Source organism: Echiichthys vipera (genome assembly GCF_963691815.1).
Source record: "Echiichthys vipera genome assembly, chromosome: 8".
NCBI classification, from domain to species: domain Eukaryota; kingdom Metazoa; phylum Chordata; class Actinopteri; order Perciformes; family Trachinidae; genus Echiichthys; species Echiichthys vipera.
Genome location: NC_139833.1, coordinates 11,276,825 through 11,296,840, shown reverse-complemented (window position 1 = coordinate 11,296,840; position 20,016 = coordinate 11,276,825). Strand labels below are relative to the sequence as shown.

Below are 20,016 nucleotides of genomic sequence, written 5' to 3'. Positions count from 1 at the left end.
TGATGAGCGCTGCAGTGTTCGGTGTGCTAGAGATAGAGAAGAGGAGCCACGAGAGTTGAAATTGTCCGATTCTACTGTGCTCACACCCGACCAGAATAATAAGAAAATGTACAGACTAAGTGCTGAGGGCCACTGAGAGTTCACTACAGCTCCTTCTATGGATGCACAAAGAGGAGTCAGCTTGTAGTTTGGACCAATATCATTCAGAAAAAAACATCTGAATGATTGAGAGGCAAAAAGACAAAACTGGATATGAAGCTATCTTTAAATCAGGGGTTTATTGCACTTCGAAATGAAGATTTTAATACAAAAACACCCAACTTACATCGATATGTAAACAAATGAATAATGAATTTCCAAAAAAGAAATAGTTTACAGAATGACCTTCAGATCTGAATGTTGGAAGTAGAGCTGATAAATATGCATACAGGCAACCACCAAAGTACCACATAATACCCAATACAAAACCGCATTACTAAGTTAACATGTACTGACCTTTTAAGATGTCTTCTCATCAACCTGTCTACGTTAGTTACCTTATCTGAGATATCACATTTGTCTTGTACTCTCCTGAATAAAACGTTTTGTTTCCATCATTTTAGGAGAGTTTGATAAAGCTTTAAATGCCACTTTTTCTTTGGAAAATTTAGATTTTTAGCTATTTATTAGTTATTAATTATGACAGTTATTGCAAACAGCATTTACTGTACACATTATTAGACATATTTCTGAAGATATCTACAGCACAAATAGTCCTAACAGATTAAAGAGTTGCAGATATGTTGATGAGAGGCTATTTGACACAAAGGTATAACATGTAGAAAAAGGCATATCTTCTGTATAATAATGTGCTTAAATAATTATTAACAAATTCATTATTTCTGCATATGGCAAGTCATGTGTATGAATGAGTCTGAATAAGCCAATACAGTCTGTAACAACAACGACTTTAGAGGCAAGAAAAGGTGCGTTTTACAGATCTCGGAGCAGGTCTTCCTCAACCCCTCTGGGCAAACGTGATTACAGGGTCAAAGTGATGACTGATCCGTCGACCGGCACCTGCTCAGGGGTTCATCCCTCTCTTCACACTGGCTCCATGAGCAGCTCTTCCATGTCGGATCCCTCCAGCTCACGGAACGCAGCATGAGAGCCAATGACAAACAGCGTCGCTCCTGAGAGGGGACGTGACAAATGGAGAGAGGGAATGTGAAGGGACAAACAACAGAGGAGGAAGGTTCTTCTGAGACAGATAGTGTCCATATACGTTTACGGTCATTTGGCTGACATTTAACAGTAAAATGTGGTTTAATATTGAAACAATGTCCTAAGTAAAATTCCTGCATGCCCTGAATAATAATGGCTTGCAAAAACAACGTTTGTGGTTTGGCTTACCCAGAACCCAAAAGACTGCAGCTCCAGCTCCAGCCAACCAAAACACGGGTAGAGATACTGCTCCAGCCAGACTCATCTGGTGAGGGACAGTCAGCTCCCTGCCTGCTTGACAAGAAAAATTAATGATAACAAACATTTCTGTGCTGCCTCTTCCAGGTCTAGCTAAGTTGACTGGTAATTAATATAAAAAGTTCAAGGATATATTTGATTTTATAATATATATATATATATATATATATATATATATATATATATATATATATATATATATATATATATATATATATATATACAGTATATATATATATATATATATATATATATATATACACCTATACTTGCCCAGACATGCATTTAATCTTTGGATTGCAACTCAAGACAAACCTGCCAGCTTTACTTACCAAGGACAACCAGTTTGGACTCCAGGGACTTGAGGTGAATTATGTAGAAGGCACCAACGAACACAGCCAAGGCAATCAGCAGCATGGGAGAGCTGATACTGAGGAGAAGAAACAGTCCAAACAAGTTGGTGTTACTTACTGCATAGCAGCTTTTTTAGATTTAGTTTAAAGCTTAAATGTTTGTTGTATATTTTACTTTCTTATTAAATCTCACGCTTATTATTCCATTTAGTTTTTCTTCTCCAACCATTGGTCAAAACTCCACTGGGTAAAGTCTGTGTGGGTAAGAAGAACAACAACAAATGACGTCCTCTTTGTCGGCCTTACATGCAGTAGAGGATGAGACCCATGAAGATGAAGGTATAGTTGCTGTTGAACGTTTCCACGTTTTTCACCACCCTTTGACACAACTCTCCAAAGTTGCGAGGTTTCGAAAACTTGCGTTGGTCCACGAAACTGGCCCAAGGTCGAATGGACACTCGGCGCCTGTCGATCCACTCTTTAGCCATACCGGCTGAAAAGCCTTTTGGGAGCCAGAGCCTTTGAAATAAGAAACATAGATATAACACATCGAAGTAGGACTTGATAATAATTCATTATAATAATTTATCGTCTTTGGATGTGATCGATATCCTGAAACATTCATATCGAGATTGTATGACACACAATTACGTCTATATTGACAATAACAAGCCCATTAACTCAAACTTCTCAGAAAACCAAAATATGGGAATATCATTTGTAAATTTCACTTTGGGTTTAATTGTCATTATTTACCACGCAGTTCAGCATCGAATCGATATAAAAAGTCCCATCATATTTTTCTGTACCATTTCTATTGCCATGTCAAAAGACAAGCAGCCAAAATGCTTTTACGTCATTTGGACGACGCTTTACGCTCTGAGCCTTGTGCACTCAAGTTCTCAATGAAACGAGAAAATACTTAATACATGCTTTACCATGTGGTTATTTAATATTGACAAATGATTTACTGAATTACCAGAAAACATGCTATATCATGATATATATCGTTATCACGTGATCAAATGATCTCAATCTGGGATAGATGATTTTGGTCATATCACCCAGTCCTACAAGCCTATTAAGTCATTCCTAAACAAGCTTACAGAGACTATTTCACATCGTTTGTCTGCATTTTAGGTAAAAGAATAAAAACAGCACAGGGTAAAATGTGACCAACATAGAATCACAAGCACTCCTGATAATGGCATGATCATTAAGATTGTGTGATTAATTTTGTGAAAATCACACTAAAAATATAAATGAACTGGTCTTTACTTTGCCAAGATTCCTGCTCCACCCGTGCCGGTCGGATGAGCATCCTGGGCACTGAACAGATCTCCAGCTTTGCTGTCCATGTCTACAAGACAGTTCTCCCCTGTTGGAGCTCCGGATGGCATCTACAGACCGTCTGCTGCAAGGCAATAGTAAAAACACAAACATAAAAGTAAATACCATTTGAAAACCAACTCTTCCTGTTTTTGCCTCCGGAGTTAGGTAGGCGTGTAGCAGAATGCTTTTATCAGGCACCAACAAAAGTAGCCGGATACAGTGCTGCGTATCAACAAACGCTTTTGGTGAGAAATTATTTTATACTCTGCAAAATAAATTTTTCTAAGGCATAATTTGGTCATTGAAGCACTGGTATCAAACCCTTTAAAACAGCACCAGGTCAACTACTGACACACTCACTGGATTCATCAGTTCTCTCTTCTTCAGAGCATTAATCGAGTCCAGTTCAGAGAAATAACTCATCAATTAAAGTATTTATTTAATTCAAAACACCAAACATTTTCTGGTTATAGCTTCATAAATGTGAAGAGTTGATTACTTTATAAATTTCTACTTTAGTTGAATTGTATTGATAGAGAATCGGGGTTCCTACACTTTTTTTAAAGTCAAATTCAAGAACTTTTCAAGCATTTCAAGGTGTGTTCTCATGCTTTTCCAGCACCTTCGTGGTAAACTACACATTTGTATACAGTACAGTATTCAGTTTACTTATTATTGCACTTGTGCATCACATTTAATTAGATGTTATGTCCTATAAACAGCCAACATGATGTTTTAAGACGGCTTTCTACAGAATGACGAGAAATTAAAGGCAAAATAACTCGACTGTCAGAAAATACTGTGTTCAGTCCCTCAAATATGCAAATCTTCTCTTCTCTGTGTTACGTCATATAAGCCATCCCATATATAACACAACGTCCCAAGCACTTTATTTAAAATCCAAGCACTTCTCAAACCTTGAAAACACCACATTAAAAAAGTGTTTTCAAGGATTTCCAGCACCCGCACAAACCATAGATAGTACATATAAAAACCCTGGAGTAATCATAAACTATGAATGATTGTTGAGTGGAGTTGCAATTTGAAGTGTCATGAAAAATAGAGTGTCACAAATATTTCAGAAGAAAAGTAAATGTAGTTAAACAAATAAGAAAAGTGTAAGTAACTTCTAAATCCATTATCGGACTGCTCCCCTCTTATTTGTCAATTTATCTGGTACGGACACAGTCCCATCGCAGCCTCCGGTCTCTGGACTACATCTCGTTTGCCGTCCCGTCAGTCCGTACTGAGCTTGGGAAGAAGGCATTTTCCTACGCTGCGCCTGCGACCTCGAACCAGCTCCAGCAGAGGCTGAAGCTGTCCAGCTTTACTTCTTTAGGGGACTTCAGACTGCTTGTAGGAAGGCTGTTGAGACAGTCTGTGGGGGTCTGCACTTGTACATAATTTAACTTGAACTCATCTTGTTCTTTGCCCTTTGCACTGTAATATTTGACTGTGTTACTGTTTGTGTTCTGTGTTGTGTCTCCTGTATGTTCAGTTAGTCTGTAACTTTGTGTTTTGCTGCTGCCGACCTGAACAGGTCTCTCTTGCAAATGAGACCCTGGGTCTCAATGAGATTTTACCTGGATAAATAAAGGTTAATAAAAATAAATTTCAAAAAGTAGTCAGTAACTTTTTTGTAGGTGCCTACACTTTAAATTCATGCAGAACTCTGAAGAGAGCTGAGCTAAGTTAGGTAGTGGAAACTTTTAGTCAGCAAAGGGCTTGGTCACTGCCACATCACTACAAACAGGATACAGAGGACACTGCTGCCAGCTTACAGCCATTAAACACATTATATATTAAGTATTCATTAAGAAGTAACGTGGATAGCATTACTAAACATTCTGTACATTAAGTTAAATTAAACAATGTGCACTAAAGACAGCTTTGCTTGTTGTTCAAAGATTGTTCAGCTAGCTCTTTCGCTAACAAAACCACAACACCAACAGATATTGTTATTATTATTATTATTACATCGTGACGCAGAACACAGTTGGTGTTTTGCACGAGTATATTTTAGACCCGGTCTGTTTGACTTAAACTGTATAATCGTGTAGTGAGGTGTACTTACAGCAGGACTTTGGGACTGACTGCTCCGAGCCTTTGTTGCTGTCCGGGTTCACGGATGTGATGTGGATGTGCTGTGACTTCCTGCTGTCTGGGCGCTGAACAGCGCCACCTACTGACCGCGGTGGAGACTGAGCTCTGCAGGGGGTGTTTCGTGTCTATGTTTGCTCCTAAAGGGTCTGTTTATATTTTATATTATTTATATTATTACATGCTATCATTTGTGTTTATGTAGGTGTGTATAATAATAATAACAATAATAATAATAATAATAATAATAATAATCAGAATATAATTCTACTACTACTACTACTAGTAATAATAATTATTATTTTTTTATTATAATATACTTCTACTACTACTAATAATGATAATTATTTTTTTTAATTATTATTATTATATACTTCTGCTACTACTACTTATAATAATAATAATAATCATAATAATAATTATATACTACTACTACTACAAGTAATAATAATAATAATAATGATATACTACTACAACTACTACTACTACTAATAGTTATAATAATAATAATAATAAGAATAAGAATATACTTCTACTACTACTACTACTACTACTAATAGTTATAATAATAATAATAATAATAATAAGAATATACTTCTACTACTACTACTACTTCTAGTAATAATTATTATTTTTATTATTATTATATACTTCTAATATATATATATTATATATACTTATAATAATAATAATAATCATAATAATAATTATATACTACTACTGCTACTAATAATAATAACAATAATAACAATAATACTCTTTATTTATAGAGCACCTTTCATAAAAAAATTCTACTACTACTACTACTAATAATAATAAAAATAATAATAATTATTATTATTATATGCTTCTACTTCTACTACCACTTATAATAATAATAATAATAATAATAATTATTATTATTATTATTATTATTATTATTATTATTATTATAGCTTATAGCATTGAAAAGTATTTTGAGATGTATTTTTTGTATTTATTTATTTCGAGCATGTGAAATTCAACAACAAAAATAATTTAAAAGAAAGATCCATCAAGATCATTATAACATCCTGGACAACATAACCTGCTTAGTAAATTATTTTGTAACAGCAGTAGTGGGTCAGCAAATAAAACACTTTGTACATAACATATATAGAATCCAATATATACATGGTGTATATATACAGTGCACAGTGTGCTATAAACAATAAACAATAATAACATATACAACAAAGCAAAATATGCAAAATATACTATAACAATAATAATATATACAACAAAACAGTAGAGAGACCAGAATGATATATATATAAGAATAATAACAAAGTAACTGAAGTGACCAACAGCAGAAGCAGACAAAAATATTGAGCAAATCATACAATAAAACACCGACACCGACAACTTTTTTTGTTTTGTTTTTTAACTCTACAGCTGATATATTGCAAATTAAAACAGCAGACTTGGGACCAGCTGTCTCTGTTGTTGTAGTGATTGGACTGCGGAGCTCGCAGAGAAGATCTGACCGCAGATCAGTTCAGATAGAACACGACCTGACGTCATCTAGCAGGCGGAGCGCTGTGATTGGTCAGTTTCTTCTGTGTTATTGTGCTACTCAGCTCATACTGTTGCAAGTCCGTCCCTACGCTACTAACACCAGCAAGGAACGCGAGTCTTCATTCACAGGTACATTAAATGCTTAAATGTCACTTTCAAAAAATGCGTTGAACACTTCATACTCCTGTTTTTACTGACGTTATCATTGATATCACTCAGGGACCGTGTTTATTAGGTCACGTTTAGCCAACTTTACCGTTAGCAACACCGTTACCGTTAGCAACACCGTTCTTAGCTCGGAAGTGATAACCATTAATATCAGTTTTCGTATTATGCAAGACACATGCATTGCCATAGTGAACGTGGTATCTGCTTTATATGACATAAGTTAGCGTACACGTTTATTTTTGTGTTTGGTCATTTAGCTTAAGTGTTGAAGTGCATTTTGTTTATGTTTGTTATTCTTCTTTCCCCCTCAGAAACGTCATTACGTAGCGTCCCAAGGGGCTAATTTGCTCCAGAGTTGGCTGCCGGGGGGGTTGGGGTGTTGAAACGACACAACAAAGCACAGTCACAGCTGACACAACTTTAATTTGCAAGTTTCAAAGCAGCGTCGAGCGTACACAGAAAACAGGTAGGACTGCTGTGCGTGCTTGGTTTTTAACAACTTGTCTGCTGCCACTCAACATTGTGTTGTAAACCGCAGGCGGCTTGCTGTTAGTTGTTAGCTAGCTACTCGTTTATGAGGAAGGTGGCTTCACGTTACTGATTTTGCTGCCATTTGTACTATTTTCAAACTTCTCTTGTATCCTGTCCCCTTTCTCTTGAACAACTACCGTAAGTTGACTATGTAATATAATTTAGGAGTTTACACAATTGCATCATATTGAAGTAAAAAATAAGGATTTAGTTTCTGCAGGGGAAATCATACTTTTGCAGTGGCTGGACACTAATTCTGCTGTTATTTCCAGTTGGAGAGTTTGAAATGTCTAATATAATGCTTGTATGGTTGTGTTTTTATCCTAAACAGTTTGACACAAGAGGGAAGGTGGAGAGAGGCAGAACCATGGCTGCAGTACATCACCCAGGGTCCCCACTTAGGGACTCACTTGACTGGGATGAAACAGATTGCCTAAACTACTATGGGCTGTTGTCTCTCCATGAGGTCTTTGACGTAGTTGGTTGTCACCTGACAGAGCCTGACATTGAAGTGTTGTCATTCCTTCTGGATGAAACCTGTCCTGCACCACATCCTCTTGACCCAACCGGTTGGACAGTTGAGCCTTGTCAAAGTAACCCTGATGACTTGGGCGTGTCCCCGAGTCCTGAGCTGCTAAAGGCCTGGATGCGGTTGAAGCCTCTGGGTTGCCAGCATCCCTTTGTGGCCTCATCTAAGCCCAAGAGTGGCCCTGAGCTGTTGATGGAGCTGGAGAGGCGAGGGTACCTTGGTAATGGTAACCTGGAGCCACTACTGCAACTACTGAGGGTCCTCACTCGCCATGACCTGCTTCCTTTAGTGTCCCACAAGAAAAGGAGAACCGGTGAGGATGAACCACATGGCTTCTCATTATCACATGTTGAGATTATGATGAATACTTTTGTTGTTGTGTTGTATGAACATGTCAACTACACCTGCATTTCTGTCCTTTTAGTCATAGCCTGATGATGACGACTAATCATAGTTTTTATTTTTCAGTATCTCCAGAGAGAACTGGACTGAGGTATCAAACAGAGAACAAAAAGTTGGTGTGCACCTCTGGAATGCAGCAAAACTACAGACAGAGCGAAATACCTCTTCCATATTTCACACAGCAATTGAGAACCGGTAAGTGCACTTGAGTATACTGTTAAGCTCACTGGAAGTATAGGCTACTGTGTTTAAACAAACCTTTCAATCAGTCAAGGAAGCAGACGTCAATATGTGTATTTATCATTCCTCACAACATTTAACATTTTACACTGCACTTAAAGCCAGTACCTGTTTTTTGGTGATGAGGCACTGGTATCCTGTCTAACATGGACATTTAGTTTGTTCTATCCTTCTATTGTGCTAGGAATATACATGTACATTTATGTTTAAGTGGTTTTCAGGTCAAAATTATTAATACACTCTGTTTAATAAAGTCTTATTGTGGTTTCTGCAGTGATTACATACCATACAGCTGTGGTGAACCTTCCATGGGGGTAAAATTATGTTTTGATCAGATATCAGCAGAAATAGATAAACATTGAGCAGTTAACAAAAGTAGAAATAAAAAATGACAACAGCAAATCCCACACAAAGAAACCCTACCCATGCTGATGTCTTATGGTTCAAATTCCACAACTAATCCCATGCCTGTCCTGACAGGTGTTCACCTTCCAATGCCTGGGCCGTCCACTAGGAGGAGGAGGAGAAAGAGAGGATTCGGCTGGAGCCGCCGACCCAAAAAAACAAGTGGACAGGGGCCGCCACTGTCTCTGCTTCCATCAGCACGACCACATAAAACGTACTGCAGTAAGTGCAGCCTTCTGCCTTCCTGACCTGTCTCTCTTTGAGCTTTTCATAGCTTGCCCTCCTATCCTCATCCTGCCATTGTCATTAACCGTCTAAGCTCAAATTTCCTTTTCAATCTATTTACACCACATTTCCTGTTTTGTCTCCCTAGTTCTGATGTTGTTTGTCTACGCCAAACCTCTGTTTGAGTTAAGGAGTTTGCATACCAAGTCGGAATTTTTTTATTTTTGTCAAGTCAAGAAAAAGCTTCCGAAGTCTTTTGAAAATTTGCGTTACGGAGAAGTGTGTCAACTGGGTTTAGTCACTCTTTTTTTTTTTTGTGAAGAAAGCGAAGTGTAAAAGGGAAGGGAGAAAAACACATTACTAACAGAACTTAGCAGAACTGGACCAATTACTTATTCCAGTTCAATACCAGCTGGCAATACATCATGCACTGACACTGTTGGACAAGCATACAGTGGAGAGTTTGCCTGGAAAATGCATACACTGGCAGTTAAAAAGACCAGTATTTTTCCGTAATCCTACTGAAAAACAAACGAACCGAATCAAAAAACCTCCTTTGCGGAGGCGATGAATATTGAAGAACTTAACTATGTACAGTATTTGGTGATATGACACCTGGTTACAAAGACTCTCTACCACATAGGCTACAACTTTATTTTTCAATCAGAACGAGGTTTTTATCAAAAAATAACTAAATTTAGTGACTCATGGCACTAGAAAGTCAACACTTTATTCACAGTCTGTACAGCAGATGCTGACATTAAATCTCAAACACGACAAATGTTCAAGACTTTGTCTGTTTTTTACAACTTCAGCAAAAATTGATTCCCAACATCCAACTGTTGGACACCGCAAAAAAATGCTTGCCCTTCCCTTTCGGTTGACGGACCTCTCTTTTTTTCAACTGAAGTGGTTTCACGTGGTGTTTTCATTGTCCCGCTCGGACTACGTTTGGACTCACAGTATCTCCTTAACTTTCTTAATTAAACATGCAACATCAGGGGGTTTTGTCGACCTATCCATTTCTCCATCTTTACATTATTACTTTTCCCTTCATTTCACCTTTTCTCTAACCCACTGCACTATGCTCAGCTGCTGCTATTGATAAAAGTGCAGGCTGGTAGGGTTTCTCCAGTTCTTTTGTCTACTCTTTACTGCAAGAAGTTGTCCAGTGACAAACTAGATGCAACCCTTGTTCTGCTTTATTGTCAAGCTTGATTCAAAGTTATCACAAGTCAACTGTCAAACCTCACCTATTCTACTGCAAAGCTGCACTATGTAATCCATTATCAGTGTCCTGTTCCACCTTTTAACTATTGCCTGTCTAACTGATCAATGCTAGTTTCTCTCAGCACAATAAGATATCACTAACATCAATTGCCTTTTGTGTGAAGTTTGCTAAGTAGTTGGTATAGACGTTTATAAAACATTTCTTACATGTTCATAATTTCCTGTTGGTCAGACATACTTGTAAAACAAAGGCCTGATGATTCTGGCTGGATTTAAAAAGTCACGTAACAATGAGGACAGCCCGTCTTAGCCATTCAGGATGCGTGATGTGCCTGTGACTATGAACCTGTTGGTGTCTTGACTCCACATTTGATTCCACCAGGTTGACACAGGATTGTGACTCAGATCGAGTAACCTAAGACTCAAGGGATCATGGAGACAGAGGGACAGACTGGGGAGCAAAACAAAAAACTCTGTCACTCCACTCAGTCCATACGTACTGCAGTGTGCACTATCAACTCAGTCATGTGCTCTCTCACAAGTCTGGTCCGATTCCTAAGGTAAAAGAGGCTCTCCCCCTTATTATTACAGGGGTTGGTGCTGCCAATTTGTATTTGATGCTTGTGTATCATAATGTAGCTGCCCCGTACCCTATCCCCCTCAGGAAACGTAATTTGCTCCTCAAAAAAATCATCCTGTAATGTTCTTCAGTGTTGTGCTCTATGGATGATTCCTTATCTATTTTTTGACAAGGGTTGTTGGTGTCAGTGTTTCACAGAACTGACAGAGTCCTCAGCAGTAAGCCTCAAATATTTCCAAAACGTTCTCAGCGGACATCGCACCAAAAATCTCTGGACAGCTCAAATTTGATTTGATCTCACTAAAACCACAATAATGGGGATATACTGTACGTAGAGAAATTCCCCAATATTCTTTGCTGATCGAAACTTGACACATTTTCACAAACATGGCCAACTAACTGCTTCTATGTGAAGGACAATGAATTAATACACTGAAGATGTTAACTCAGGAAACATAAAGCCCAGTCTATAACCTGCAAAGACAAAATAAAAATATGTTGGACATGTTTATGAAGGTGCCAGTTTTTGCCGCTTGTGGGAAACCTTTTGGGTCCATCCTTTCCTCTCACACTATCTTCATTACAAGTGGTTGTAAGCATCTGCCTTAAGATTCAAGCAACTCAATTAATGCTGGCCAACTGAGACTTCACGTAAGCCTGGAGTCTCAAGTTACAAGAAAAATGCTTCATAAGGACGGGTCCCGTATTCTATTACAGAGAATGTAAAATGGCTGCCAACAGACAGCTGTTTCAAAAATCCCTGTGCGCTGTAACCTTTTACTCGAGCTGTTCTGAGGAAACTAACCCAACAGTGCTCTGCTGAAGGAAGCTCCTGCTGTATCTTATCTCTGTGCCCCGTGTGAGTCCTGGGTGTGCGTTTGTCAAGAGGGAGCAGAGATAGATAGGGCACTTCAGTCAGATGCTAGCCCCTAGCTTTTAAACACACCTCAAATACTCTTCCTTGTCATGATTCCTCTCTCAGATCATTTTCAGTGAAGTGTCCCAATTACATTGTGACAAAGACAACTGCTGTTACAAATGCCCATAAGTTATCTGTACCCTTAGCTCAGTCGTGGTTTTGTGCTATCTAAATGGGGTGCTTGTGAAGGCCCTTACTTGGTTTAATGGGTATATCTGATTAATTTTATGGTTGGGGCTTAAATAATGGGTTGGTGAAGGTGAGGGTAAGGGGACTGGTCAAGGTAAGAGTATTCTCAAGCATCCCACTTAGACACTACCATGTTATATTAGATGGTCCAGTAAAGCTGAGCTGATTAACTTGTCAGTGCCGACTACTGCCCTGACTCAGACCTCGTTACAACTAAGAGAAGTGAGTGCTGTGCCATGCCTGCTTGATGTTAAAAAAAAACCAACTAAGTCGACAGATGTCCAACCCACTTGTGCTTGTCTCTTTTTCTTCTTCTCTCCTTTCTCTGTGTTCACAGTTCTAAACAGACCAACCTGTGTGTCAGGAAAACAGTACCCTCACACACAATCAGAGGGAGAGAACGAACTCTAAATGCTCAAACTACGCAAAATGGTACAGAGTGTTTTTTGTCTACGGGGAAAGAGAGAGTTCTGTCTGCCCGTCTCCCAATACTCCCCTAACTCTCCACTCTCTTGGTCAGTCATTCAGCAGAAAAACGGATCGATAAAGAGTTGAAGCTCTTCGTGCCAAGTGACTCCTCGTAAATGGGTACTTAAACTTTTTTTTTTGGGAGGGGGTGGGGGGCTGAGATGGAGGAAGCCAAACGGGCTTGGTGTTTAAAGTGAGAAAATGAAAGCTCTGCCTCCTAATGTCCTGTCTAAGTGGATGTCTCTGTGTCTGATGAAGCGTGAAGTGCTCTGTAACCCTAACAAAATGACTATCATTGTGTTCCTGTGGTTTTAAATGGCCTTCTCCTCTGTGCCGCTATCTCTGCCTCCATCCTGCTCAGTATGAAATGGGAAGGCAGACATGGAGGCCATCCATAAATACAGTAATTGCATGAAGGGCGGTTGTTTATCATAGCCACAGCCCTCACACAGTGTAATGATCCAAAAGGTCGAACTTGTAACAGCGCTTTCACTTAATATTTCACTGAGTCCACACTGAATACTGTATAAGAGTGCCAAAAGTTAGGTGACATGCATATAGATAGATGCCCTACTTGACATTTTCCGATCAATCAGAAAACCGAAATGCTTAAACACATTTGTCCCTGCATTTGTCAGTATGCTTGCAAGTAGGGCTTCAAATAACCATTATTTTAATAATCGTTTTATTATATTTCTATTTTTGTTTGGTCTATAAAATGTCAGAAAATAGTGAAAAATGTCTGTTTCTCAAAGGTGTATATCGAACAATATTAAGTAGAGAAAATCAGGATTTCCACATTTGAGGCAGAAAACTGTTTTTTCTGCCATATTTAGATGACAATTATTAAATAGTTGCTGATTACTTTTCTGCTGTTGCACCTCTAATTGCAGGGATATTGTACAACAAAATGTTTTCCAGCCACCCCCCTCTCCACCACCACCTTGTTTTTCAAGACTGAAACACAGTGCATGTGTTGAGTAGAAGCAAATCTGCCCAAATTCATAGGTTATTGTGCTGAAAAAAACATCTTTGTCATAGTTCTCTTATGCCCTAGACTGCAGCAGGTTTTTCCTCCAGGATTTCTCTGTACTTTGCTGCACTGAATTTACCCTCGACCTTCTCGAGCAATACAGGGCCTGCTGCAGACAAGCATCCCACAGCATGATGCTTCTACCACCACACTTTACAGTAGTATTATAGGAATAGTGAATTTCTTTTGCTGAGCAGTGATCGATACAATTCAAAAAGAATTTGGGCTTTGTCAGAACATTTTCTTTACACCTATTGTGTGCCCAGTGTGTCTCAGCTCTCTCTGAGTTTCCATGGCCCCCACGGTGGCCGTCTTCTCCAGCTTTTGCACCAGCACACAGTATTTAAGTACCGCGTTGTTTAGGCAGATTACCATATGTTTTCATGGTTACTTACTGGAGGGTTTTGTTGCTTAACTTTCTGTACCCCACCCTTGACCGACCAATCAGTAGGAATTGACATTTTGTTGTTCGGGATGCAGTTTTTGCCATGAAGTAGACTTAACGGCCGCTAGCAGTCCACTGTTTCTGCAATTTCCCATTTATCAATTCTGTGAAACAATAAAACATGAAAAAAGAGGTATGAATACTTAACATTAGCACTTCTCGGAGGTCAGCATGATCTGTGGTATGAAAATAATGTATCAAACTTGCATCTGTATGTATTCAGTCAGTGGATTAACCTCAAGAAAGGTTATCATAGACATATATCAGTTATTTAAGATTTTATAATAGAAATTATTAATAAGAATAATAATATTGTCAAGTCGCAATCAAATGCCCTATTCCTGTAAAATGTCAGTGTTTCATATTCTTGTACCATAATGCCTCTGTGACGAAAAAACATTTGTGCCTTTTTTCTGTATGAGCAAACTAAAGCATGGATTTAATGATCTCCATCTGCAAGTCTTACCCCAACCCTGCATATTTTAAACATTTCTTAAACATTATTGATTAAGCGTCTCCTTTGATCCAGTCCTCTGTTTTAATAGTAATCTAATTACAGCGTTATGAAGAATGAATGCAAATGCCAGTGTTTGGTAATTGCTCTCCTACAAATGTTAAGACATGCAAAATCAATGCCTTAATTCAACATTTGCATTTCTAATGTTGACATTTTCCAAACTTTGTCCCTCTGGAGTCTTGTGCCACTCCCTGTAGCCCCAAACAAAATATGAATGGAGAGGATAAAACGTGACTCTTGAGCTGAAACATTTATCAGTGGAGTCCCTGCTACCGTATACTCAACCAGGTACAGACCTTGAGAAGTGTTCAAATCGGGTTTGAAGATCGCCTGTAATGATTGTCTACCTTAACTGAGACTCCAGTTATGGTGTTCCCAACAGAGACATAAGCATGCAATATTTTTTACTTTCAGTGCTTTCTTAAAGCACTACTTCACTCTTAAAATTAACATTTGTATATTAATTACTCCCCCCGTGTTAAATTGTATTCTTGAAGAAAGCTCACATGCCTCCGCGGTGAACAAAGAACCATAGCAAAGCTATATCGAAACGTGTTTTACAAGCTTTACGCAACTCCCGCCATATAATCCAAATCTTGTTTATCGAGTTGTTTGCTCTGTACTTCCCGAACACATAACTTTTTGCTAAAACCTTAGATTACACCGCACGAGTTGTGTGGAAGTTTGTAAACCGATGTTTTGTTATACGTTTGCTGTTGTCAAACACATCCTCCATTTACTTCGATAAATCAATGATTTACTGTGTTTTTGGATTCTCTGATCACCGCGGAAGCGTGCGAAAAAAAACCCTAAGAATTTAAGGTACCATGGGGTGAGTAATCCACACACAATTGTTTTTTTTGCGATGACTGGAGAGCAGCAAACAGGTTGGGCTGGATTGTGCATACCAAGAGATGCAATTATGACTTTAAAACTGCTTGGAGGTGAAAAAATGTTTATACGCACCTTTGCAATGAGACATTGATGGGAATGTTTTTAGTGAAATGGATGTCATTGGTGGTCGATAATGTTTAACTACTCTAAAGGAGTTGGAGTGGGAGGGATGGATTTTTGTTGCAGCAAAAGTCGTCAGCAGCTGGCTTCCACTCGAAGCTCTGGAATAATGACATGAGGGACGATCTCAGCGGTGTTCTTACTCAGTACAGTATGTATGCTCTGATCTTTCTCGCTACGCTGTTGCATGACCACCGACCCTGTTACAAGGGAACTCCGGCAGTTATCTGTTCTCGGCATTAAACATGTTGATCAGAATGAATCTGCCGTTTTTAAAACACCGGGCTGGAACAGGAAGCCCCTCCAGAGCTTGACGCTGCTAAGTTTCTTTAATTGCTGCCGTCACAAAATGTCCTCAGGGTGTCATATATATTCGTTACGTAAATTCATAGCTCTGATTTATGTAGAGCATGCATCAGTTTCTTTTGATCACTGGCAGTGATTTAGTTAACCGCTGACATTATTTCTTAAAATGATGGAATTGCCTGGGAAGAAAAGGGACTTCACTACAGCTTCAGTTGCAGAGTATTTCTCTCAGTGCTCCAAAATGTCATCCAAACAAACTGAACGGGTTGCAGCAGTATTTAGTTGAAAAAATGCACACAGTTCGCTTGGTTGAGCTCCAGTGACTCACATAATTAACAGTTTGCTTTGACCTACTGCACCATTATATTTGCACTTTTGTAAAAAAAAACACCCTACAGTATTTCAGTGTACGATTTCCAGTCCAGTTGGTAGTCAGCTTATTGGGTGACAATCTCCTGGGATCTGTGTCCCTTTTTTCTCCCTTATATACCTGCTTAATGTAATGCACTAACGTATTTAAGTAAATGAGCTGTCTTTTGACAATTTCATCTTGTCCCTGTTTCTCTTCCCTCTGTTTTGATTTCATGACTTCACTTCGTTTCACTTTTTCCTTACCCTTTCCTCCTCTTTCCTCATCCTCTAATACTGTCTTTTTATTTCTTTCCTCCCCCCTGTTTCTCGCTATATCTTTCCCTCATCATTCACTTTTTTTCCCTCTACACTACCTATCATTATTTTACCTCCCAACTTCCTGCTACCACACTGTCACCCTTATTTTCCACCACTTCTCCCTCCTCCCTCATCAATTATCAGATATCCGCCTGCGTGTCCGGGCAGAATACCTGGAGCATGATTCGGCCCTCCGTGAGAGTGTCTCATCGGACAAACGGCAGCCCCTGGAGCGACAGTTTGAGTTGTTCAGCAAAGCCAACTTGCTGCTTCATGCCAGAGACCTGGGTTCCATCGTCTGCGACATCAAGTTCACAGAGGTGGAAAACCTTGAGGCCTTCTGGGGTGACTATGTGAGCGGAGCTCTGCTCGAGGCCCTGAAGGGAGTCTTCATCAATGACTCCCTGAGGATGGCAGCAGGCATGGAGGGCATCTGCCTGCTGATCAGTGTGGACGAGGATGACTACGAGGAGGGCCGAAAGCTTCTGGGAGCTAGGAGAATGTTATCTAGTTACGGTGGGCGCACCGGGACTCACTGGGCTGTATAGGCTGATAAGACTCTTTAGGGTGTAATATATTAACAGAAGAATGGAATAGGGGATGCTGCATTTTTGCAAGCATTCGCGAGGCCTCTTTTTGTAGTTGCAATCCATGTAATAACCACTAGATGGCAGCTCTTACCACTGGTTGTTTGTGTTCATAACCAGCCTTACATTTGTCAGAATTGTAAGTTTTTCGTTGAAACATTACCTTTATTTGTGAAAGAAAACTGAATAATAATGGATCAATGTGCTTTCCCTTGGGATTCATGCACAGGTGCTACTTTGTAGGACACCAGGATGAGACAGGATGCAATAAGATTTTTCATCTTAGCCTCAGCGAGAACAGGAGAAAGCGAGCCTTTGCCAAAAGATCAAGAATAAATAAGCTTAATACAAGTGATGTGCCACAAATGATAGAAAATACCACGAATAAACACATGGTGTTGTCACATTTTCATGGTCAGTACACACACACACACACACACACACACACACACACACACACACTCTCACACTCCTAGATGACTCTTAATGCTCTTGGTTTTCATTGAAATGTTTGATTTGAAGAATACTATTTTCTTTATTAATTGGATATTTCTTTATTTAAACTAATTTAAAGGACAAGTAACATGCCAAGAAAAGTTTCTGATCTTTAAAAATATGTGAGGAAAGTGAGCCCAGATGGAAAAGTGTCTCCGAGTACAGATTGACCTGTGTCCAACTTTGGAGAGCCTAGCCCACGCATATACACCTAGATAACAAACACTGGGATTCTCAGCCCTGTGTGCCTCGATAACCCGACTTGTGATTGCCGTGGTCAGTGGATACGGCAATTGCCAGTAGATGACAGCAGTGATTAGGGCTAGGCCTCAGCAGACCATGGAAGATTCATCATCCCAAGCTTGTCAACAGCAACGCGGATAAATGCAATGGTGGCTTGTGTCCGGGGTTTCCAGCTAGGCCTCAGCAAGTGCTTCTCTCGGCAAGTAAAGCACAAGACAGTGCGTCGGTCAATAGAAGTGATGTTGGGGAGATCAAAATCAAAAGTGCACATCCCAGCTCCACTCAGCCCTGCTATGTAGGCCCAGTAGAGTGGCTCACGAACAGCTGTCTACTCACCCTGCTGGAACTAATGCCTGGACTTCACTCATAGAAGTCGATCAATAAGGCCCCTCCTCTAAGTCCCTTCATGCAGGCACGACTTAAGCAGGCAGACTCACTACTGTCTGAAGCGCAGGGCCAGGCAGAGGGAGGGACAATGGACATATTTCCATGTTTACTTTAGTGGGTTATAGGTACTGCATTTGTTTAAGTATGATTGTATAAGGCATGGGAGAAAACAAATTCAAGGGAACATTTTTGTTGAAGAAAATAATCTTTTGCTGTGCCAATTATTTTTGTGGAAATCTTTGTGTTGTATATTATTTCTGGTAAATAATAAAGTTTTGTGGGCCTAAAGCGCCTTTTGCACATTGACCTTTATTGTATCAATAACAAAAGAAAATGTTGCCAATGCTGCCAATATCATGCAAGAGAAGAACCTTCTGGAAGCATGTCCTACAATTGTGTTACTTCAATTTAAAAAAAAACGCCAAAGTCGCCCATTTCAAATGGGAAGCAGCATTTCATAGACAAGCTGTTGTATGCATGAAACCTACTGAAAATACTTTTTAAAACACTCAAACAGACGGCTGTTAGAGTCTTGAGAATTATATACTGCATGAAGAGAGATATGTGCAGCACAATGGGCATGTAAGTTTTGCCTGTAGGAAGTTTTGAAAATAATCCTTTTGCTAATCGAACTGAAACCTCTTGAGCCCACCACCGCTTGCCATCTTCTGAAATCCCTCTGTCTTATCTTGAATCTCTTTGTCTCACATTTTGTTACAGTGCTTGTTTTTGTTATATTTCCTCAGTTTTCTGAATTGTCATTTTTCCCAGTCCTTCAACCTCCGTACCTGTATTAGTGGGAGTGTGCCCTCTTCCTGCCCCCAAACGGTCTGAAGAGGTCCATCGAATGCAGGTCACCGTGGATCAGATCCTTAATTATTTCTCCTTGCTCTAAGCTGTCAGCACGATGAAACCCAAGAATGGTGTGTGCTTCGAACATCTTCTCAAACTGCCCACACTTGTGCTATATTTCTCTACCTTTGAACCGTTCACTTGCTTGAAGGCCCAGTAATTACTGCATGCAATGAAACAAAACTGCTGGTTTGCATTATGAGCTGAATAATGCAAGGCCCATTTTTTAGTCAGATATTTAGCCTTTCCTTTTGATAAATATCAATTTCAAACGCTAAACATTTAAACTTAGAAGTTGTGCAAACCATATATTAAAATATTTCCAGTTAAGATTATATATACGTTTATGAAAATGCAATTCTCTGCATTATGACTTCCTAAAGAAACCTAAAATGATATTTAAGAAAAACAGCAGTCTCACATGAACATCAACAAATTCTTTGATTATTTTATATTTTGCGCTTCTCTTTCAGCTTTTAAAAAATGTTGATGCCATGGTTTCCTGTATGACATTATACTTAATATCCATGTGGTTAGAATCTAATCCGAATCTAATCATAAAGGGCAAAAATACATTTTACAAATACATATTCCTTATCGGTGTCAGGATCAGGGTTGTGAGGATATATATCATATGCCGTTTGTTTCATTGTAACATTCAGAAATGTTTAAAGTATGTATACTTTATAATATTACGTGGGGTCTTTCACTTATTGCTGGACATCAGTGGACATAATTAAGTCCTCTGATGTAGACAAACACGGTCCTCGAGCACATGAATAAATAATGTAAATGTCGGC

At 39.1% G+C, this 20,016-nt stretch overlaps 2 protein-coding genes across 3 annotated transcripts; one reads left to right on the top strand and one right to left on the bottom strand.

The window, feature by feature from the left end:
* Positions 1-265: 265 nt before the first annotated feature.
* Positions 266-5,289, bottom strand: rabac1 (Rab acceptor 1 (prenylated)). 2 transcript variants are annotated; one of them, XM_083918986.1, is made up of 6 exons: positions 5,221-5,289; positions 3,093-3,228; positions 2,121-2,333; positions 1,794-1,891; positions 1,393-1,494; positions 266-1,172 (listed from the first exon to the last, which is right to left on the bottom strand). In XM_083918986.1, exons 2-6 carry the CDS (start codon positions 3,212-3,214, stop codon positions 1,084-1,086), a joined length of 624 nt encoding a protein of 207 aa, XP_083775112.1. In that variant the 5' UTR covers positions 3,215-3,228; positions 5,221-5,289; the 3' UTR covers positions 266-1,083. The 2 variants fall into 2 exon arrangements, with proteins under 2 accessions (XP_083775112.1, XP_083775113.1); XM_083918987.1 differs by having other exon boundaries at positions 3,093-3,225; positions 5,221-5,286.
* Positions 5,290-6,868: 1,579 nt separating this feature from the next.
* On the top strand, positions 6,869-18,474 carry dedd1 (death effector domain-containing 1). Its single transcript, XM_083917798.1, has 6 exons — positions 6,869-6,911; positions 7,262-7,416; positions 7,813-8,323; positions 8,479-8,607; positions 9,133-9,271; positions 16,513-18,474. The coding sequence occupies exons 3-6, from the start codon at positions 7,849-7,851 to the stop codon at positions 17,198-17,200; spliced, it is 1,431 nt and encodes a 476-aa protein (XP_083773924.1). The 5' UTR covers positions 6,869-6,911; positions 7,262-7,416; positions 7,813-7,848; the 3' UTR covers positions 17,201-18,474.
* The last annotated feature ends 1,542 nt before the right edge of the window (positions 18,475-20,016 follow it).